The sequence below is a fragment of the Amborella trichopoda genome, chromosome 9 (genome assembly GCF_054954075.1).
Source record: "Amborella trichopoda isolate Santa Cruz 75 chromosome 9, AtrichopodaSantaCruz75HAP2 v2.0, whole genome shotgun sequence".
Classification (NCBI taxonomy): domain Eukaryota; kingdom Viridiplantae; phylum Streptophyta; class Magnoliopsida; order Amborellales; family Amborellaceae; genus Amborella; species Amborella trichopoda.
The window spans coordinates 21,438,701-21,457,875 of record NC_142344.1 but is presented as its reverse complement, the minus strand read 5'-3'; the positions used below and the strand labels follow the sequence as shown (position 1 = coordinate 21,457,875).

General features: G+C 38.1%; 1 protein-coding gene across 14 annotated transcripts in view; it reads left to right on the top strand.

The window, feature by feature from the left end:
* Nucleotides 1-19,175, top strand: part of LOC18436434 (uncharacterized) — a 68,158-nt gene that overhangs the window by 35,412 nt on the left and 13,571 nt on the right. For 7 of the 14 annotated variants that reach the window (XR_016040717.1, XR_016040716.1, XR_016040708.1 and 4 more), the window contains exons 5-8: nt 456-793; nt 1,186-1,315; nt 3,728-3,792; nt 3,901-3,945. Coding sequence is in view for 1 of the 14 variants with exons in the window: in XM_088846676.1 (XP_088702802.1) it covers nt 456-587 (132 nt within the window). In the remaining 13 variants the exon portion in view is untranslated. Of the gene's footprint in view, nt 1-455; nt 1,316-3,663; nt 3,793-3,900; nt 3,946-19,175 lie in introns of those variants that run through there. The other 7 variants (XR_016040710.1, XR_016040718.1, XR_016040711.1 and 4 more) reach the window with 5 other exon arrangements.

The following is a 19,175-nucleotide window of genomic DNA, read 5'->3' as shown; positions in this document are numbered from 1 at the left end:
TCAAGCTTGGACCTGCGGTCAACCGCTTTTGTACATTATGAGAGATTGGCTTCTTAACATGAAACTCTTGTGCTTCTTTGACTTTGTCACATCATTTTTGGAGGGGCTGGGGGGAGGGGGAGGGGGGGTAGTATGGATGATTTTTTAAAAGAAAACTGTTAGGATGGGAATTTGGATGGAAGAAAAGATAGGAGGGGGTTTCACTTCCAAGTTTAAGCTATTGAGGGATCCACGGGCTTTCTGTGGACCCAAGGGTTTATTGGGGATTACAAATGCATAAATGGGGGCTTATCTCTTTATTTCTTAAATAGAATATGCAGTGTTGTTCTTCTTACATGAAATGTGATATTGGTTTTCATCTATTTTTGCCATATTTGTTTTAACCTCTGTGTATAACAATATATGGATTCTGTTGTGGCCTCATGCTAATGATTCTCCTTTTCTCCTTTTGTCAGACATGGTGCAGAATTGGTGATATGGAACAATTCCAAGTTTTGTTTAAGGGAATCCGGAGTTGGTTAAAGACGCCTTCTCGTCTAAAGGAATTGTTTTCAGAAAATGAAAGGTCATCCCATGGTGACCTGTAAGGAGCTGAATTACAATCAGATAGTGACCTCCCAATATGGTTTGCTGCACAAAAAGCTGTCTCTCGATATGAAGACTTTTTGTCATCAGTTGGACCTCGTGAAATACTTTTTAGGAAGTTGCTCGTTTGGAGCGGATTCCTTCCTGCATTGCCAACTGTGTCTGTTGTGCTTGATTGTGAAAGTACAATTTCAGAGCCTCATCTAAGGTTTGAGTAACTAGATCATGTTTACTACCGTACTCAGAAACATAGTTTGCCTCTTGTTCACTCTTCTCATCCCCATCCCAAGGCTTCCTGGTCTCTATGTCATGGATGAGTGATTCCTATATTAGGAGCAAGATAATTGGTGAAATATAATATAATGGTCAAGGTTTTGCATGTTCCATGTTAACTATAGTTTTAGTTTTCTAGTTTTGAATATTATTGGAAAGATTTTACTTTTGCAGTATTATTAGTAGAAAATCTAAGGTATCTTAACTCAGAGTTAGGATTTTTTAATTTACGTACTTGACCTTCTTGTGGCAATATTATGTATATTTGAGATTGAAATTTCTTACAAACTGGACAAGTCTCTTTCTTATAACAATTCTTGTCATTAGGCCAAATTTCTTGCCAAGGGTTTCACTTAGTGATATCTGGAAACCTGCAACGAGCGAGTCTTGTGGAAATGATATTGTAAGGACTCTTAAGGCTGCAATATCTGTTCTTTTCTCACAATCTATTCTTCAGGTATACCATTGAATATGTTCTAAGAAATATTTTGTTTTCATTTTATTGCTATATTATCCCAAATATGGCCTTTTGTGTAGAATTAAAGAAGGAAACCTTCCAGTTTCAGATTTTTAATCCTAGTTGTTAAACAAGTTTATCATCATGCTTTATATATCCACTAGAGTTGTTTAAGAATTAGGATTTAGCAATTTTTGGTATGTGGTATCCTACTTGCCTGTTATAATTTGAATTTTATGGATTACAATAGAGTAACTGGAAGATGCAATAGCAAAAGGTATGGATCCATATGCAGAATCTGTGGAGAAACCATCTCTCCTTTTAACATGAAAACCAAAAACATGCCCCATTACATCATTAAAGAAAAGTGTTCTGCAAGGACAACATGCTTCTGGGAGAGCATGTCCTGCTGCATTGCCAGGCTCTTTTTGATACTTAGCAAAATACAATATTAAATGTGTATGTGTGAGTGTGAGTGTGCACATGTATGCTTGGACCTGAGTCTGTAATTTATAAAGAAACATTAGGGGCTCTTTGGTGAGTGGTCAGGGTTGCCTTTTTCCTCTAATTACTAAGAATTTTAGATTTAAATATAAAAGTAAATCCTTTTCTACCCAGCTTATGAAATAATGAACTTCATTCACTCCTTATGTTCCTCCTAATCTTCTCCAATGTTCAAAAAGGTGGATTTTGCCGCCTAGACAGGCATCTAGATACCTGGGCAGCCCTAGAGTGTGGGGTTTGAGAGAGAGAGAGAGAGAGAGAGAGAGGGTTAAAGAGAAGCCATATAGAAATGAAGAATGAGAGTGCCGTAAATGTGGAGAGAGTGCAATAAATTCAATGGAGATATAGGGAAGAGAGAGGACAATGGAGTGAGAAGCATCTGTTGGGGAGAGAGAGGGGACACATATTAGAGAGAAAGAAGAAGTGCCATAAGTATGATGGAGAGAAGAAGAGTGCGCTTGTAAGTTCTTCATGAACACTGATAATGGCATGTCAATTGAGAACTCAAAGGAAATTTCTTCATTGTTAGCTTACCTGAAGACATAAAGTACAACATAACTTGCTCTTGAAATTTAAAATTTGTGGAGGATTGAACATACTTGTATAGCACAAATACATAGTTTGTTGCACAATTAAATTTCTTTAACTATGATTTTCTTTGTCAATGGCATTATCAATACCAAATAAACATTATCCCAGAAAAGCTTGATTAGAAATACTATACTATTTTATTTGGCTTCTTCAACCCTTACCGGCCAAAAAACTGCTTTTTTATCGATATATTTGTGAATTTTTATTTTTTAAATTATTTCTAAAAAGATTACTTGACAGAAGAGTCGAATCACTTCTCTTCCCTTGCCAAATTAACTCCAAGTCAAATCTCTGCAAGATCATTATCTGATGAACTCATGTCGTCATCTAATGCCACAAGTTGACTCTGTTTGAAGTCGCTGCTGTTATTCTTGGTACCTGCACTTATTAGACCAGATTCATATGTGCCACTTGTGATCTGAGTAGATGAAATTGATTGGGGGCTTTTATTCTATTCTGCTGGTATGAGTTCTGATATTTCCCAATTAAGCAGCACCCTACATGTTTTCCCCGCATATTCACAACTAGGTGGATCTGGTTCACCCTGGTCAAAATTTACCTCCACCTAAGTTTGATACAATTGTTATTTTTTTAGAAAGTACTATTGACATCATTGGATACGAATGTATAAGCCCTTTTTGATGAGTATTTTCAGCTATTCTTAAGTTTTTGCAATCATGTTTTCAATGAGGCACAGGATCAAGGTCACTGCACAAGGGAAAACATTTGTCTTGCTTCTAATTGTATGATAGGTAAATGATCAAATGATGTGGAAGGTGATTGGAAAAGGATTAAGGAAGCTCAGAGCTTCTCCATTGGTTTATGTTCTTGCTGTTTTATACTTGTTAATTTTATTGTTTGGGTCTTCAGCCACCCATTCCTATTTATATTATGTTTTCGCTCCTGATGAATCCACTGTATACACTTGGTAAATTTCTTTAAGGATGAATTTGAAATGTTTAATATCTTTAAAATGATATCATAATATGGTGAAAAGTCATTGTGGAAACATATTAACGGCTCTACATCTATCAAAACAAGTCTCAGCCCCCAAGATAAATAACCAAGGTGAGTACAATAGAAAACATATACCTAGTACATTAAGTTGGTGCCCTAGTTTTCCTATTTTGTTCTACTGTTGTCCATATCGAATGATCTCGGTGGTAAATGTGGTTACTAATGATTCTCCAGTACTCAAAGGTATATCCTGTTGTTGAGATATTACTAATTCTCATGCTCAAAATTTGCTCCAGGAGCCAGCATTCGAAGAATTAATTTTACTTTATACTGACCAAATGGATCATACATGTGGTGTAGATTGCGACGAGCTTCCTTCTTTGCAACTTAAGATATACGAGAGGATTCCCCTTCCTGATCTGCCAGTACGTTGAAGCATGTCATAAGAAGAATCACATTTGATTTCTTGATCCCTTAGAGTCTTAAAATGCTTATACATGTATATCACGAAGTAACTGACTAATGTATTGCAGGTTATCTTTCCTCACACAAGACTTTCATTTCGTATACTAGATACGGTATGTTTTATTGCTCTAGCTAGTGATCTTGTCACATTTCACATGAATTAATCTGTTTCTTTTTCATAATTATGTTCATGAAACTCTTGAAAAGTTGATATCATGATTCATGTGAATATTATTGATTGCGCTTTTATGTATGTATCGTCATTTATAGAGTTCTATTTATGAAGGACAATGATTAACTTTCTCAAGTGTTGGAGATTTTCATTGTTTTACTCTGATGGCTTCTGCTAAATGCAATGACAAAGAACCGAACAATTGTTTGCTGTTATTTCAGTAACATGCTAATGGAATTAAAGGCTGTCAACTATCTCGATTCAAACTTTGTTCTAAAATCAGAATCTACCCAATGTTTTGCTTCTTGTTAGCTTTTGAAGACCTAACCTTTCTCTAGCAATTTTGACTTTGTTAGCGTTCTAACGATGCTTTTGCTGAATGCATGCTGTTGTTGTGTCCATTTCGTTTTCCTTTTTTTTTTATTGATAAGTCACCATTTTTATTTCTTTTTGTAACTGTGTGTGTTTAAAAATGGTAAGGCTAGCCTGTATCAATTATTCTGGAAAAATAACTCCCATGATCAAACTGCATTTTATCTTTGCATAACTACTCTGGCCAACGAGTCAGCAATTGACTTCAATTCTTGCAATATATGAGCAAAACCCATGTCTGTATTTACCTCAATAATAAAATCTCCTGGAATATGGCGGACAACTCTCTATGGATAGGTTGCTACCTTGGTGGCCCATGCTATCATAATCTTGGAGTCCCTTTTAGCTACCGCTGACTGCCATTGCATCGTTTGGAGGTGAAGATCAGTCAGCAGTGATCATGTTTCAGCGTCATTTGAATCACCTACTTCAACAGGTCCCCAGTTGTTGAATTTATGTCACCTTAGTCGGTGCAAAAAACACCACTTTAACCAGCTTGTCCTAGCTAGTTCCTTCGAAGTTGAGTTGAAACTTCTTCTGGAGGTTGCCAGTTCTATCATTGAAGGCATCTTGGAGCTGAGCTTACTGTTTCATGCCACTGGTTGTGTAGATCAGAGACTGAGAAGCCTTAAAGCCTGCTTTTTTTTGTGTTTTGTGTTGGGGGGGGCGGGGGTGTGGTTGGCGCAAAGTAGCTTTTTGTATTTAATAAAGTGTATAAAAGTATACAAATTACAAATGCTAAGTGGTGTGCACTTTACATGACCATGGTACATGGGTCATTTGCACAAAAATTCCCAAAAGGAAACAAACTTTCTTCTGAGGTGGGTTTAGGAAGCACCATCTTCGGCAAGAGAGTTAACATCCAAGTTTGATTCATGCCATATATGTCTTAAAGGATTTTCCTTCTAAGATTGAAACTTTGATCGAAGATGGTTGCAGCCTCCAAGAATAGGAAGTAATTCTATTAGCCACGTTTTGACGTTCACTTAATTCCCTTCAACCAGCAAAGGGGTGCCCTGGCTAGCTTCAAATAGTTTAGCTCGCTGAGCAAAGCCATATCCTAGGCCAGTGTGGAGTTTATATGTCCTATTTCATAGTTACCATGGGTGGGAGAAAGAAATGCTTTGGGATCGGGAGCGGAAGCGCATAGCAAGGAAGCCGCAAAGTTCCGTGGTTGAGGGAATGACTTCCATAGATATAGGGATCGAGATCCCTGACTTTTAGGGATCAAGTTCCATAACTGCAAAGGAGTGGATCCCTATCGCAATGGGATCGCATTTCACTCTGTTAGGATCTAGGTTCCCGAAGTCTAAATATCCACTGCATTGTAATCTAGGAGTGAGTTCTGTTTAATAGTATTTTTAACTTTTCCAAATTCACAAACCCAAGTATCAATGTATATAAGAATCATGTTATTGAAAATTTCTTGGACTTTTTGTTATCAATGGAATAGTGATACTAAAAACCTATATGATGATGTAATACCTAATAAGTCCTTTGGCACGAATGGAACTTTGTGTCGTCTGCGATCTCTCTCTTTCTCTCTCCTCTTAGCTTTCTTCAACTGGTTAAGAAATCCATTCATTGGGGACTTATATGGGCTCTTATTCTCTTGAAATTCCTTGGGGAACATTGTGGTCTTTCTCCCTCTCAACATTGTCAATAATGAACTCTCTTAACTCCCCTATTGTTGTAGATACCCCATTTTAAATCTGGCAAATTCTGTAGTTTCTTGAACCCTTAGGACCACACTTATCGTAGTAAACTAAATCCATAGCCCACACAGCCTACCTTGTGACTCAGAACCATTCTGCTTACCCAGAACCTTGCAGATACCCTGTTTTGATCCAAAATCTTGCAAACGCCCTGTTTTACCAAAAAAATCATTAAAAATAGTAGAAAAATCCTTTTTGATCCAAATTTATCTGAGAGCTTCACAAGAGGCTGAGGAACACACCTAAAGTGAAAATTTTCAAAGTTTGACCAATATTGGTTTGGGCGACACTGGGAGTGTCGGCCAGCCTAGACTGGGTGACACGAGTGGTGCCGCCCAGACCTGGGCGACACCCAGCCCTGTTCAGCCCCAAATTAGAAAATTCCATGTACGTTGATTTTCTTGCCTTTTTGTGTTATTTTTACCATGTTTGTTTGAGCGACACTAGGCGTGTCTCCCAAATCCGGATCCCCAAAAATGGTATCTTTGGTTGAAGGTTCTTTTGGTTATGGAAAGATGCCCTTCCCAACAGATCCTTGGCCCTTTTAAAACCTCATTTTCGTGGCCATAGAGGGGAGACCAGACTTTCTTAGAGAAAGTTAAGCCTGAAACCCTAACCCTAAGCCTGAGAAATCTTAACCTAGACTTAGGGAACCCTAATTCTAAACCATCCTTAGGGCACAACAACCATTTGAAACCAGAGATTTGCGGGTCAACATCCGAATCAGAGAGGCAAAGAGGACGTCGGTTCTGATACGGGCGAGCCCTCGAAGGCTCGGGATCTCGGGCCAGATGGCCCGATCGGGTATATTTCTTTACTCTTTCTTACTTCTTTTCTTGTTTAATTTATCTTAATTGGTATTTTAGTATTTCAGTGCTTTTTAAATTCGTGTTTCATATTCTCAGATCAATGCTGACTCTGCCACAGATCTGAGATTGGATCTGCTCGTTTCCGGGCAGATCTGGCCTCATATATGAATTCTATTTGTCCCACTTTCTCTACCACACATTATTTTTATCAGTTTAAGGTGTCAAATTAGAGGGATCTTCTTCTGAAGATCACTCTGATTTGCTCTGTAAACAATTGTAGGTGCACTGAAACCAGTCAAGAACAAACTATCTCAACTCCTCTATTGTGGACTTTCTCTCTCCTTGCCCTCTCTTGTTGCCTTTCTTTGAAATTAGACACAAGTCACAATTCACAAGGTGTGTAAAGTATTGAACTGTAAGATATATAAGAAATCAAGAATTAGAAAGTTTTGTAGGTCATAAAAAAATGGAGATCTACACTTCATTCTATATGAACAAAAAAGTGTGTCATTAAAACTAGCACCCGAAGTATATGATACTTGATTCTATGTTGGTGGAATTGCGGTTCCACTTTCGCTTGAAACGATGATTTTTGGTATAGGGATCTGGGTCCCATTAATATATGGAGTGTGTTGTTAAAACTAGCACCCAAAGTATATAATACTTGATTCTATGTTGGTGGAATTGCGGTTCCACTTTCTCTTGAAACTATAATTTTTGGTATAGGGATCTGGGTCCCATCAATATATGGATCAAGATCTTTGATTTTTCCAGATTAAGATCCTTAATATCAAGGAAACACAAGGAATTGAGATCTTGTGGTTCCGCTTACTCATGAAACAACGATTTATGGTATACGGATCTGGTCCTTATTAAAATATGGATCGAGATCTATGATTTTTCCAGATCTAGATCCTTAATATTAAGGAATCACCGGGAATCGAGATCCCATGTTTTGGAGCACCAAAAGAAGATCCCGGAGCGGAAGCGACCCCTCCTTAGAAGATCGTGGTAACTATGGTCTTGTTAGGCATGAAAAAGCATGGATTGTTTGGACTGAGCAATTTCAGAATATGCCACCATACCAGCCAAACCAGGGTTCCCAAGAAAGGAGCCATCAAATCTTAGTTTCACAGAACTTGTAACAGATGGGGTCCAAAGAGAGGATTTGGAAGTAGTCATTGGTTTGGATCGAAGAAGGTGTTTCCAGTTCTATCAAACTCAGCCACCAAAGAAAAACAATATTCTTGGCTATAACGAGCCAAAATGATAATGGTTGCTTTCAGTTTATCAATGGTTGCCTTGGTATGGGATGCTTCCCTTTTGAAAGCTTTCTTAGTTTCATTCCAACCAAATAGTCCAATTACTTCCAACCACATGGTCCAATTAGTCACCAAAAAAGTAGCTCGCCATAGCACCAGACTTGAGGATGTGAAAGAAAAGAGGGGGGCGAGTGGGGGAGCCACCAAAAAAAGTAGCAAAATTCTTGGCTATAACGAGTCCAAAAAATAATGGTTTCTTTTAATCTGTCGATTGTTGTATTAGTGTGGGATGCTTTACTTTAGAAAGCTTAGCTGTTTCATTCCAACCAAATAGTGCAATTGCTTCCAACCAAATAGTCCAATTGCTTCCAACCAAACGTAGTCCGCCATAAAACTAGGCCTAAGGAGGTAAGAGGGGTTGGGGGGGGGGGAGAAAAACACGATAGAGCTGTTGGACTAATAGGGGTGTAACCCGAAAATAGCCAAACAAGTTTAGGATAAAGGTCTAAAACCATGTGGCCACCTTACAATGAATAAAGCGATGGCCAATTGACTACAAAAGAACTAAAAATTTCGATTAGCGAGACCCACCCTGGTCTTTAAAAAAAGAAACAAAAGCGTAAAAACATAGAAATAATAATTAAAAATATAAAAATTGGACATAATTCTTTAAAGAAGGAAAGAAAAGGAAAAAAACAAGTGCTATTAGGCAAATTACATTTATAATCGCATGCCAAAATAATTAGTTTTTTATATATACTACATAAAATACCAAATTTAAAGCTATTATATAAATTCAAACATCTTGAGGAAAGAATTGTGAAGGCTTTTTAGTTTCTCCTTTGTAGATCTACTACTTGGATGAGAAAGAAGGCATCAAAATAGGGCTACAACCTTTTTTGGGGCAAATAGTCCAATTACTTCCAACCACATAGTCCAATTAGTCGCCAAAAAAGTAGCCTGCCATAGAACCAGGCCAGAGGATGTGAAAGAAAAGGGGGGGGCAGGTGGGGGAGCCACCCAAAAAAGTAGCAAAATTCTTGGCTATAACGAATCCAAAAAACAATGGTTTCTTTTAATCTGTCGATTGTTGCATTGGTGTGGGACGCTTTTCTTTAGAAAGCTCTGTTGTTTCATTCCACCCAAATAGTGCAGTTGGCAGAAAAGTAGCCTGCCATAAAACTAGGCCTAAGGAGGTAACAGAACGGGGGGGGAGGGGAGGGGGAAAGAAAAATGCGATAGAGCTGTTGGACTAATAGGGTTGTAACCCGAAAATAGCCAAACAAGTTTAGGATGAAGGTCTAAATCCATGTGGCCACCTTACAATGAATAAAGAGATGGCCAATGGGCTAAAAAAAGACTAAAAATTTTGATTGGCGAGACCCACCCTGGTTTTTAAAAAAAGAAAAAAGTGGGCAAAAACATGGAAAGAATAATTAAAAATGTAAAAATTGGACATAATTCCAGAAAGAAGGAAAGAAAAGGTAAAAAACAAGTGCTATTAGGAAAATTACATTTATAATCGCATGCCAAAATAGTTAGTTTTTTATATTTACTGCAAAAAATACCAAATTTAAAGCTATTATATAAATTCAAACATCTTGAGGAAAAAATTGTAAATGGTGAAAAGAAAGGCTGCAAATCGCTCATATACGGCAAATCGATTCTCAAATGCTCGCTGAAAGTTGAAATCCTTGAATTTTGGTTGTACTTGATCCAATTTTCCAAATTCTTTCACCAACTAAAATATTCAAATTCAATAACTCTCAAATCTGAGGCTTTTTAGTTTCTCCTTTGTAGATCTATTGCATGGTTGTGAAAGAAGTCATCAAGATAGGGCTACAACCTTTTTTGGGGCAAATAGTCCAATTACTTCCAACCACATGGTCCAATTAGTCACCAAAAAAGTAGCCCCCCATAGAACCAGGCCTAAGGATGTGAAAGAAAAGAGGGGGGTGGGTGAGAGAGCCACCAAAAAAAGTAGCAAAATTCTTGGCTATAAAGAGTCCAAAAACTAATGGTTTCTTTTAATCTGTCGATTGTTGCATTGCTGTGGGACACTTTGCTTAAGAATTCTCTATTGTTTCATTCCAACAAAATAGTGCAGTTGCTTCCAACCAAATAGTCCAAGTAGTTGCTAGAAAAGTAGCAATAAAACTAGGCCTAAGGAGGTAAGAGGGGAGGGGGGAGGGTGGGGGGGAGAAAAATGCGATAGAGCTGTTGGTCAGATAGGCGTGTAACCCGAAAATAGCCAAACAAGTTTAGGATGAAGGTCTAAATCCATGTGGCCACCTTACAATGAATATAGAGATGGCCAATGGAACAAGACTAAAAATTTCAATTGGCGAGACCCACCCTAGTCTCCAAAAAAAGAAACAAATGGGCAAAAACATGGAATGAATAATTAAAAATGTAAAAATTGGACATAATTCCTGAAAGAAGGAAAGAAAAGGGAAAAAACAAGCGCTATTAGGAAAATTACATTTATAATCGCATGCCAAAATAGTTAGTTTTTTATATTTACTGCATAAAATACCAAATTTAAAGCTATTATATAAATTCAAACATCTTGAGGAAAGAATTGTAAATGTTGAACAGAAAGGCTACAAATCGCTCATATATGGAAAATCGATTCTCAAATGCTCACAGAAAGTTGAAATCCTTGAATTTGGTTGTGCTTGATCCAATTTTCCAAATTCTTTCACCAACTCAGAAATTCAAATTCAAGAACTCTCAAATTTGAGGTTTTTTAGTTTCTCCTTTGTAGATCTATTGCTTAGATGTGAAAGAAAGCATCAAAATAGGGCTACAACCATTTTTGGGGCAAATAGTCCAATTACCTCCAATCACATGGTCCAATTAGTCGCCAATACAGTAGCCCGCCATAGAACCAGGCCTGAGGATGTGAAAGAAAAGAGAGTGGTGGGTGGGGGAGCCACCAAAAAAAGTGGCAAAATTCTTGGCTGTAACGAGTCCAAAAAATAATAGTTTCTTTTAATCTATCTATTGTTGCATTGGTGTGGGACGCTTGGCTTTAGAAAGCTCTATTGTTTCTTGCCAACCAAATAGTGCAATTGCTTCCAACCAAACAGTCCAAGTTGTTGCCAGAAAAGTAGCCCGCCATAAAACTAGGCCTAAGGAGTAAGAGAGGGGGGGGGGGGGGGTTTGGGGGAGAAAAATGCGGTAGAGCTATTGGATTGATGAGGGTGTAACCCGAATATAGCCAAACAAGTTTAGGATGAAAGTCTAAATCCATGTGGCCACCTTACAATGAATAAAGAGATGGCCAATGGACTAAAAAAAGGCTAAAAATTTCGATTGGCAAGACGCACCCTGGTCTCTAAAAAAATAAACAAATAGGCTTACATGAAAGAATAATTAAAAATGTAAAAATTGCACATAATTTCTGAAAGATGGAAAGAAACGGGAAAAAACACGTGCTATTAGGAAAATTACATTTATAATTGCATGCCAAAATAGTTAGTTTTTTATATTTACTGCATAAAATACCAAATTTAAAGCTATTATATAAATTCAAACGTCTTGAGGAAATAATTGTTAATGTTGAACAGAAAAGCTACAAATCGCTCATATACGGCAAATCGATTCTCAAATACTCGCTGAAAGTTGAAATTCTTGAATTTTGTTCTACTTGATCCAATTTTCCAAATTCTTTCACCAGCTCAAAAATTCAAATTCAAGAACTCTCAAATCTGAGGCTCTTTAGTTTCTCCTTTGTAGATCTACTGCTTGGATGAGAAGGCATCAAAATAGGGCTACAACCATTTTTGGGGCAAAGAGTCCAATTACTTCCAACCACATGGTCCAATTAGTCGCCAATACAGTAGCCTGCCACAGAACCAGGCCTGAGGATGTGAAAGAAAAGAGGGTGGCGGGTGGGGGAGCCACCAAAAAAAGTAGCAAAATTCTTGGCTATAACGAGTCCAAAAAATAATGGTTTCTTTTAATCTGTCGATTGTTGCATTGGTGTGGGACGCTTTGCTTTAGAATGCTCTGTTGTTTCATTCCAACCAAATAGTACAGTTGTTTTCAACCACCAAATTGTCCAAGTAGTTGCTAGAAAAGTAGCCCGCCGTAAAACTAGGCCTAAGGACGTAAGAGAAGGGGGGGTGAAAAATGCGATAGAGCTGTTGGGCTGATAGGGGTGTAACCCCAAAATAGCCAAACAAATTTAGGATGAAGGTCTAAATCCATGTGGCCACCTTACAATGAATAAAGAGATGGCCAATGGACTAAAAAAAGACTTAAAATTTCGATTGGCGAGACCCACTCTGGTCTCTAAAAAAAGAAACAAATGGGTAAAAACATGGAAAGAATAATTAAAAATGTAAAAATTGGACATAATTCCTAAAAGATGGAAAGAAAAGGGAAAAAACAAGCGCCATTAGGAAAATTACATTTATAAAAGCATGCCAAAATAGTTAGTTTTTTATATTTACTGCATAAAATACCAAATTTAAAGCTATTAAATACCAAATTCAAAGCTATTTTATAAATTCGTACTTCTTGAGGAAAGAATTGTAAATGGGGAAAAGATAGGCTGCCAATCGCTCTTATACGGCAAATCGATTCTCAAATGCTCGTTGACAGTTGAAATCCTTGAATTTTGGTTGATCTAATTTTCCAAATTCTTTCTCCAACTCAAAAATTCAAATTTAAGAACTCTCAAATATGAGGCTTTTTAGTTTCTCCTTTGTACATCTACTGCTTGGATGTGAAAGAAGGCATCAAAATAGGGCTACAGCCTTATTTGGGGCAAATTCTCCAATTACTTCCAACCACATGGTCCAATTAGTCGCCAAAAAAGTAGCCCGCCATAGAACCAGGCCTGAGGATGTGAAAGAAAAGAGGGGCACGGGTGGGGGAGCCACCAAAAAAAGTAGCAAAATTCTTGGCTATAACGAGTCCAAAAAATAATGGTTTCTTTTAATCCGTTGATTGTTGCATTGGTGTGGGATGCTTTGCTTTAGAAAGCTTTGTTGTTTCATTCCAACCAAATAGTGCAGTTGCTTCCAACCAAATAGTCCAAGTAGTTGCCAAATAAGTAGCCTGCCATAAAACTTGGCCTAAGGAGGTAAGAGAGAAGGGGGGGGGGGGGGGGGGGGGGGGGAGAGGAGAAAAATGCGGTAGGGCTATTGGACTGATAGGGGTGTAACCCGAATATAGACAAACAAATTTCGTATGAAGGTCTAAATCCATGTGGCCACCTTACAATAAATAAAGAGATAGCCAATGGACTAAAAAAAGGCTAAAAATTTCGATTGGCGAGACGCACCCTGGTCTCTAAAAAAAGAAACATATGGGCAAAAACATGGAAAGAATAATTAAAACTGTAAAAATTGGACATAATTCTTGAAAGATGGAAAGAAAAAGGAAGAAACAAGTGCCAAAATAGTTAGTTTTTTATATTTACTGCATAAAATACCAAATTTAAAACTACTATATAAATTCAAACATCTTGAGGAAAGAATTGTAAATGGTGATAAGAAAGGCTGCAAATCTCTCATTTATTGCAAATCGATTCTCAAATGCTTGCTGAAAGTTGAAATCCTTGAATTTTGGTTCTACTTGATCCAATTTTCCAAATTCTTTCATCAACTCAAAATTCAAATTCAAGAACTGTCAAATCTTAGGCTTTTTAGTTTCTCCTTTGTAGATCTACTGCTTGGATGTCAAAGCAGGCATCATAATAGGGCTACAATTGTTTTTTGGTGTCTTACAACCCCCCGCCAGGTGGGGGGCTCTGTGTGTATGTGTTGGAAAGCCTTCAGAACCAGTACCCTTCTTAGCCTAAATGACCAGGGTGGGTCCAAGGTAGGCTCACTGAGTTTTTAAACGCTATTAAAAGGTTTCATATAATTGACGGTATTGTTGGACAAGATTGCTTTTGATAATTCTTTTCACCCTCTAAGAGGTAAGAAGCTACTCTTCCATGTTGTTACTTCTGTGTGTCTGTGTTTTACATCATGAGGGTTTAAGACAGCCCAATAGGACATTAATCGGAAGGCCTTATCAGCCCAAACATCACAAAAAAATCCTGGGAATCGACATATGTGGGCACGTCTACCGTAAAATATGGCACAAATCGTTGGGGCATACATCTCAATTCTTTCACAGCGTACAAGCGACTTAAGGTCAAGTTCTATAGTGAAAGCTGAACACCCCAACACTCGGCAACCTACATGTTGTATGAATTGGACTGCCAGTCTATTTGAAACCACATCAAACCATCCCCAAATTGAATGAAACTTGGGAAATATTTGGATACAAGGCAGGAAAAGTTCTCACCAATTTTCATCATTGTTGGACACCTGGGTAGTATGTTTTCTTTTGGAAGCTGGACTGCTGGTGATTTGAAGCATCTCGTCAAATATCCACTATATGGTCTCGCAATGGGATAAAACTTGGAGGGTCTTCAAGATACAGCTAAAGGGACCTTCCAGTCAATTTTCATGAAGTTTCAATGTTTCAGTGGCTTACATGTTCTTTAAAAATGCTAAAATGCTAGCGAATTGAAGGCCCCTTTGATCTGGCCACCATATAAAGGGAGGTCATAAATAATGATCTCTAATCGATATGAAACTTGGTGGGCTTGTAATCTAGAGGATTTCAAGCCTTCTCTCCAAATTTCAGGTGTTTGGACTGTCAGAGAGAAAATCATTCTCAAAAAACGAGAATATAGACAACAAAGAGAAAAGAGAAGAGAGAGATATGAGAGACATGAAAGGAGTGAGTTTCGTGAGGTCTAACTAGCATCCACGTGTTTGGAGCCATTTTGAAGCGATAAAGTCACCGACCGATAGTGGTTGTGGTTGTGGAGCACAGTACCAGACTACGGTCCCATGGAAGTGAAACCCTGGATTTCTTCCTTCTAAAGGGTCTTTTGTCGCAGCAAACTAAAAGAAACAAAGAAATAAGTCAGGAACGGTGGCCTGCCAAGTGCAACCCCACTTGGTTCGAATTCCATTGGAATGTTGTAAGAATCATCAGAACTGGTTATATTCAAGAAAAGCAGCTTCAGATTGAGCTCAAAATCAGCATGACTCCTAAAGTGATGAGAGGAAACCCCTGGTCGAAAACGAAGAAAATTGGAGCAAGTTGTATGCTTAAGATGGCAATTGAATGGCTCAGAAAGGAGCACAGCCAAATTGAATGGCTCGAAACGGAGTACAATCAAACTTTGGTCAGACCTACACAACTATGATTTGATCGTCAGTTATTTATCTGAGGTGCCCTAAGGAGACCCTCCAAAAATTAGATCGATCCGATAATGGATGACCAAGATCCAACCCCGCAAAGTTGGAAGTACAGTTCTCTTACACATGCTTTATATGAAAATTCAAATCTCGTAATTTGCAAAACTTTCTCTATTTGTTTCAAATTGATTGAGTGCCTTGATGGTCTACCACAAAATAGGAAAGAGGCTCCTTTACGTGGGGCGTGCCTCTCATGAGGCAAAAGTAGGCTCCACGCACCTCCCACATGCAATTTTATGGTGGGGCCTATGGACCATAATGGGCCTCCATATGTTTTATTATTTTTCAAATCACGAAAATGATTTATAGAAAATGATTACTGTTTTATTTTTCTATCTGATTAATTAAATACTGAAAATTCAGTTTTAGACTATTTATAGGTTCTTTTTGAGGAAAAAATACCCAGAGATTTCTAAAAATTCATTCTATTAATCTAAAAATTATTTAAGGTCAAATTAATTAATTCTAAATTAATTTAATGGGATTTGGATCCAACGGTGTTAAGGAATATCAAAATTACTAAAGCACTTCATGTTATGACAGGAACTATAATCTACTCCCATTTTCTCAAACTAACCCAGTAGTTCTCATGATCCACAGTCTATCATAGAGGGTTCATGATTGACCTACTAAAGTTAGCCAATAGGTGAGGGGACACAATCCTAGTCTACGGATTATAGGTTCCCCTTTAGGGATAAGTCCAAGGTCACACAGACTTGTGCACACACACAACATATATGGTGCATATGGGGGTTATCTCTCACAAATGTACACGTATCACCTTCAATGGTGATTTGCTTCCTGATACAGCTATCATGTGTACATGTCGTGTAATGGTTTAAGATAAGGCTTTGGCCCTCATCCTTGAAGGCCCACCAATCACACACAGGGTTTACACAGTCCCTTAGTTCACTACCTTGGGCAATTCCAACCTCATCAAGGGGTTAACCTTGCTAACCTTCATTGGTTGTGCTCCATGCCCAGGTATTTAGGGTTTTGTAACTCGACTGGCTTAGCTCATTAAGCCTAGTTTAAGTCTTAGCAAACAACATTTGCCAACTCGATCCCTCTGGACCATACTCCCACTGGAGTTCTTTGTTCCACTATATAAAAAATTGATTACATGCTCTCATAAGGCCTTTAATAGCTACAAAAAACAAACAAGAACTAGTGCTGAAGCAAAATACTGAGCAATGGATCATGGCAGTTGCGAAGTAATGTGGATCAAAAGTGTTTTTTGTTATTTGGGTGTTGGAGTTAAGCTTCCCATGCATCTATATTGTGACAGTGAAGCAGCCATTCATATGACAAATAAGCATATACTTCATGAAAGGACTAAACACATTGAAGTAGATTGACACTTTATCAAAGAGAAGTTTGCTGTCAAGATCATTCAAACTCCTCATGTGAAGTGTAAAAAGATCAACTTACAGATATCTTCACCAAAGCCGTTGGACAAGACAAGTTACATGATATCACAAGCAAGTTGGGCATGATTTATGTCTATGCACCAGCTTGAGGGGGAGTGTTGGAAATAAAAGGAAAAAGCTTTATTGTATTTGATGGACTGAACTGTTATTTATTTTTTGGTTAGTCCTTATTTGTCTTATGTCTCTAAATAAGGACAGTATTGTCCATTAGTTGTAATTAGGATTATTATTTAATGTTACATAGAGGTATAGGTCACAAGTGACATCTAAGCCACTCCTTTTCCCTCTCTCTATCTCTCACATGTCTCTCTCTCTCTCCCTTCTTCGTCTTCATCTTTATGTTCTTTCCTCTCTTTCTTAAACCTTATCTACATAGCTTATAATTTTCTTGACATTATCCTCTTTTCTTTAAAAAAAAAAAAAGAAGAGAAGATTTTTTGTTGCATATTTTTCTAGTCATGTCTGGAGTTCGTGATTACTCAGATACTGAGTCGACTGCCCATATTAGACCGAAAGAGCTAAGCAACATGATCAATCTTTTAACGGCACCGACCCTCATTACATTTACTCATGATGACATACCTTTGGGGTTCGATCGTTTTCACACCCATCCACTTTATATCACTGTTTTTATGAGCGGTTATAAAATCAGGAAAGTGATGGGTGACAACGGGGCATCCCTGAACATCTGTCCCTTGAAAACTATTCTAAGAGTAGGGTTATTACAAACAGAGCTTGAGGTCTCAGACATCTCAATTGCAACCTATGATGGGGCTCAAAGAAAAACCTTAGGGATCATCCCTCTCACTCTTAAGATTGGGCCGGTGGTCCAAATAGTAAGGTTTTATGTCATTGACATTGAACCTTCTTTCAATATACGCATTGGCGAGTCATGGCTACATGAAAATGTTGTTGTGGTCTCCACTTTGCACCAATGCCTGAAGTTCCCAACTGTTGAAGGAGTGGCTCGCATACGTTCAGATGCAGTCAAAGCAATAAAAGAGAAACTCTCTGAAAACTTGAAAATCCAAGAGATCCCACTTCTAAGATGTAAGGAAAATTACGCTATGATCCATAAAACGCTTGAAGTGTCTAAAAAATTTAAAATTTGTTACAGTAATTATGATTTCGGTTAATCCACAGCATGAAATATGTTATTGGCTCAGTGGGATTGCCTCGACTCTGGCCTTGGAAAAAATGGGCAAGGTATTGCTGCGGTAATTACTCATTCCGCTCATGCTAAAGTAGACACCAACGATCGAAGAGGGTTGGATTGCACACTTTCTAAGCTTCAATACAAACTCAAATCTTCTTGGCTTCCAAGTTTTATTCTTGGAGGAATTCAAGGTCGTGACCACCGAAAGACTGAATCTCTTCCAAAACCGAAGATCATAATTCCTCTAGAAGAAGAGTTGTTAGAACGACAACTTTCTCGGCTTACACTTGGAGCCCATATTGTGGCTACCACCTCCTCGACTCCCAAGCAAACTAGGGCAATTATTGAAAATTGAAGCATTACTCCCTTATCTATTGAATCCATAAAGGGGATACAACGACACTTTCAAGTCCCTGTGCCAAAAAACAGGTATCCTGCGCGAAGCTTCTCTAACACCATTACCTTTCCGATTGTAGAAAATGCAGTCAAGACTCTAGAAAAACCTAGTAAAAACTTAAACGAAGTCAAGGAAAAAAATGAAAATAAAACAAATGAACACTCACCCGCCGATGAAAACTTCGAGGTAGATGAAGAACCTCCCATTGAGGAACTCTGTTTCAAACTGAGCAGTTTAATACAAGATTCGATAGTAGCCCTTCTGCTATTGTCGAGGAGACCTTAGACATTAGTCTAGGAACTGAGAAAGATCCAAAGATCACAAGAATTGGAAGCTCTCTGTCATCAAAAGAAAAAGGCAAGATCGTCCTCTTAAAAGAATACATTGACATATTTGCATGGTCCTATGAAGATATGTCTGGCTTAAATCCCGAATTAGTACGACACCATCTTGTACTCCATGAAGGGGCAAGAGCTATCAAACAGAAACTACAGCGACAAAAGCCTCACTTGGAGTTGAAGATAAAAGAAGAGATTGACAAACTTTTAAAGGAAAAGTTCATCTCACCTGTGGAGCATCCGGATTGGTTAGCCAATATCCTAGTAGTACCTAAAAAAGATGAGAGACTCAGAATTTGTATCGACTATAGGGACCTGAACAAAGATGTCCTAAGGATGAGTTTCCTCTTCCAAATATTGATTCCCTAGTTGACAACACTACTGGATACCGGATGTTATCCTTCATGGACGACTT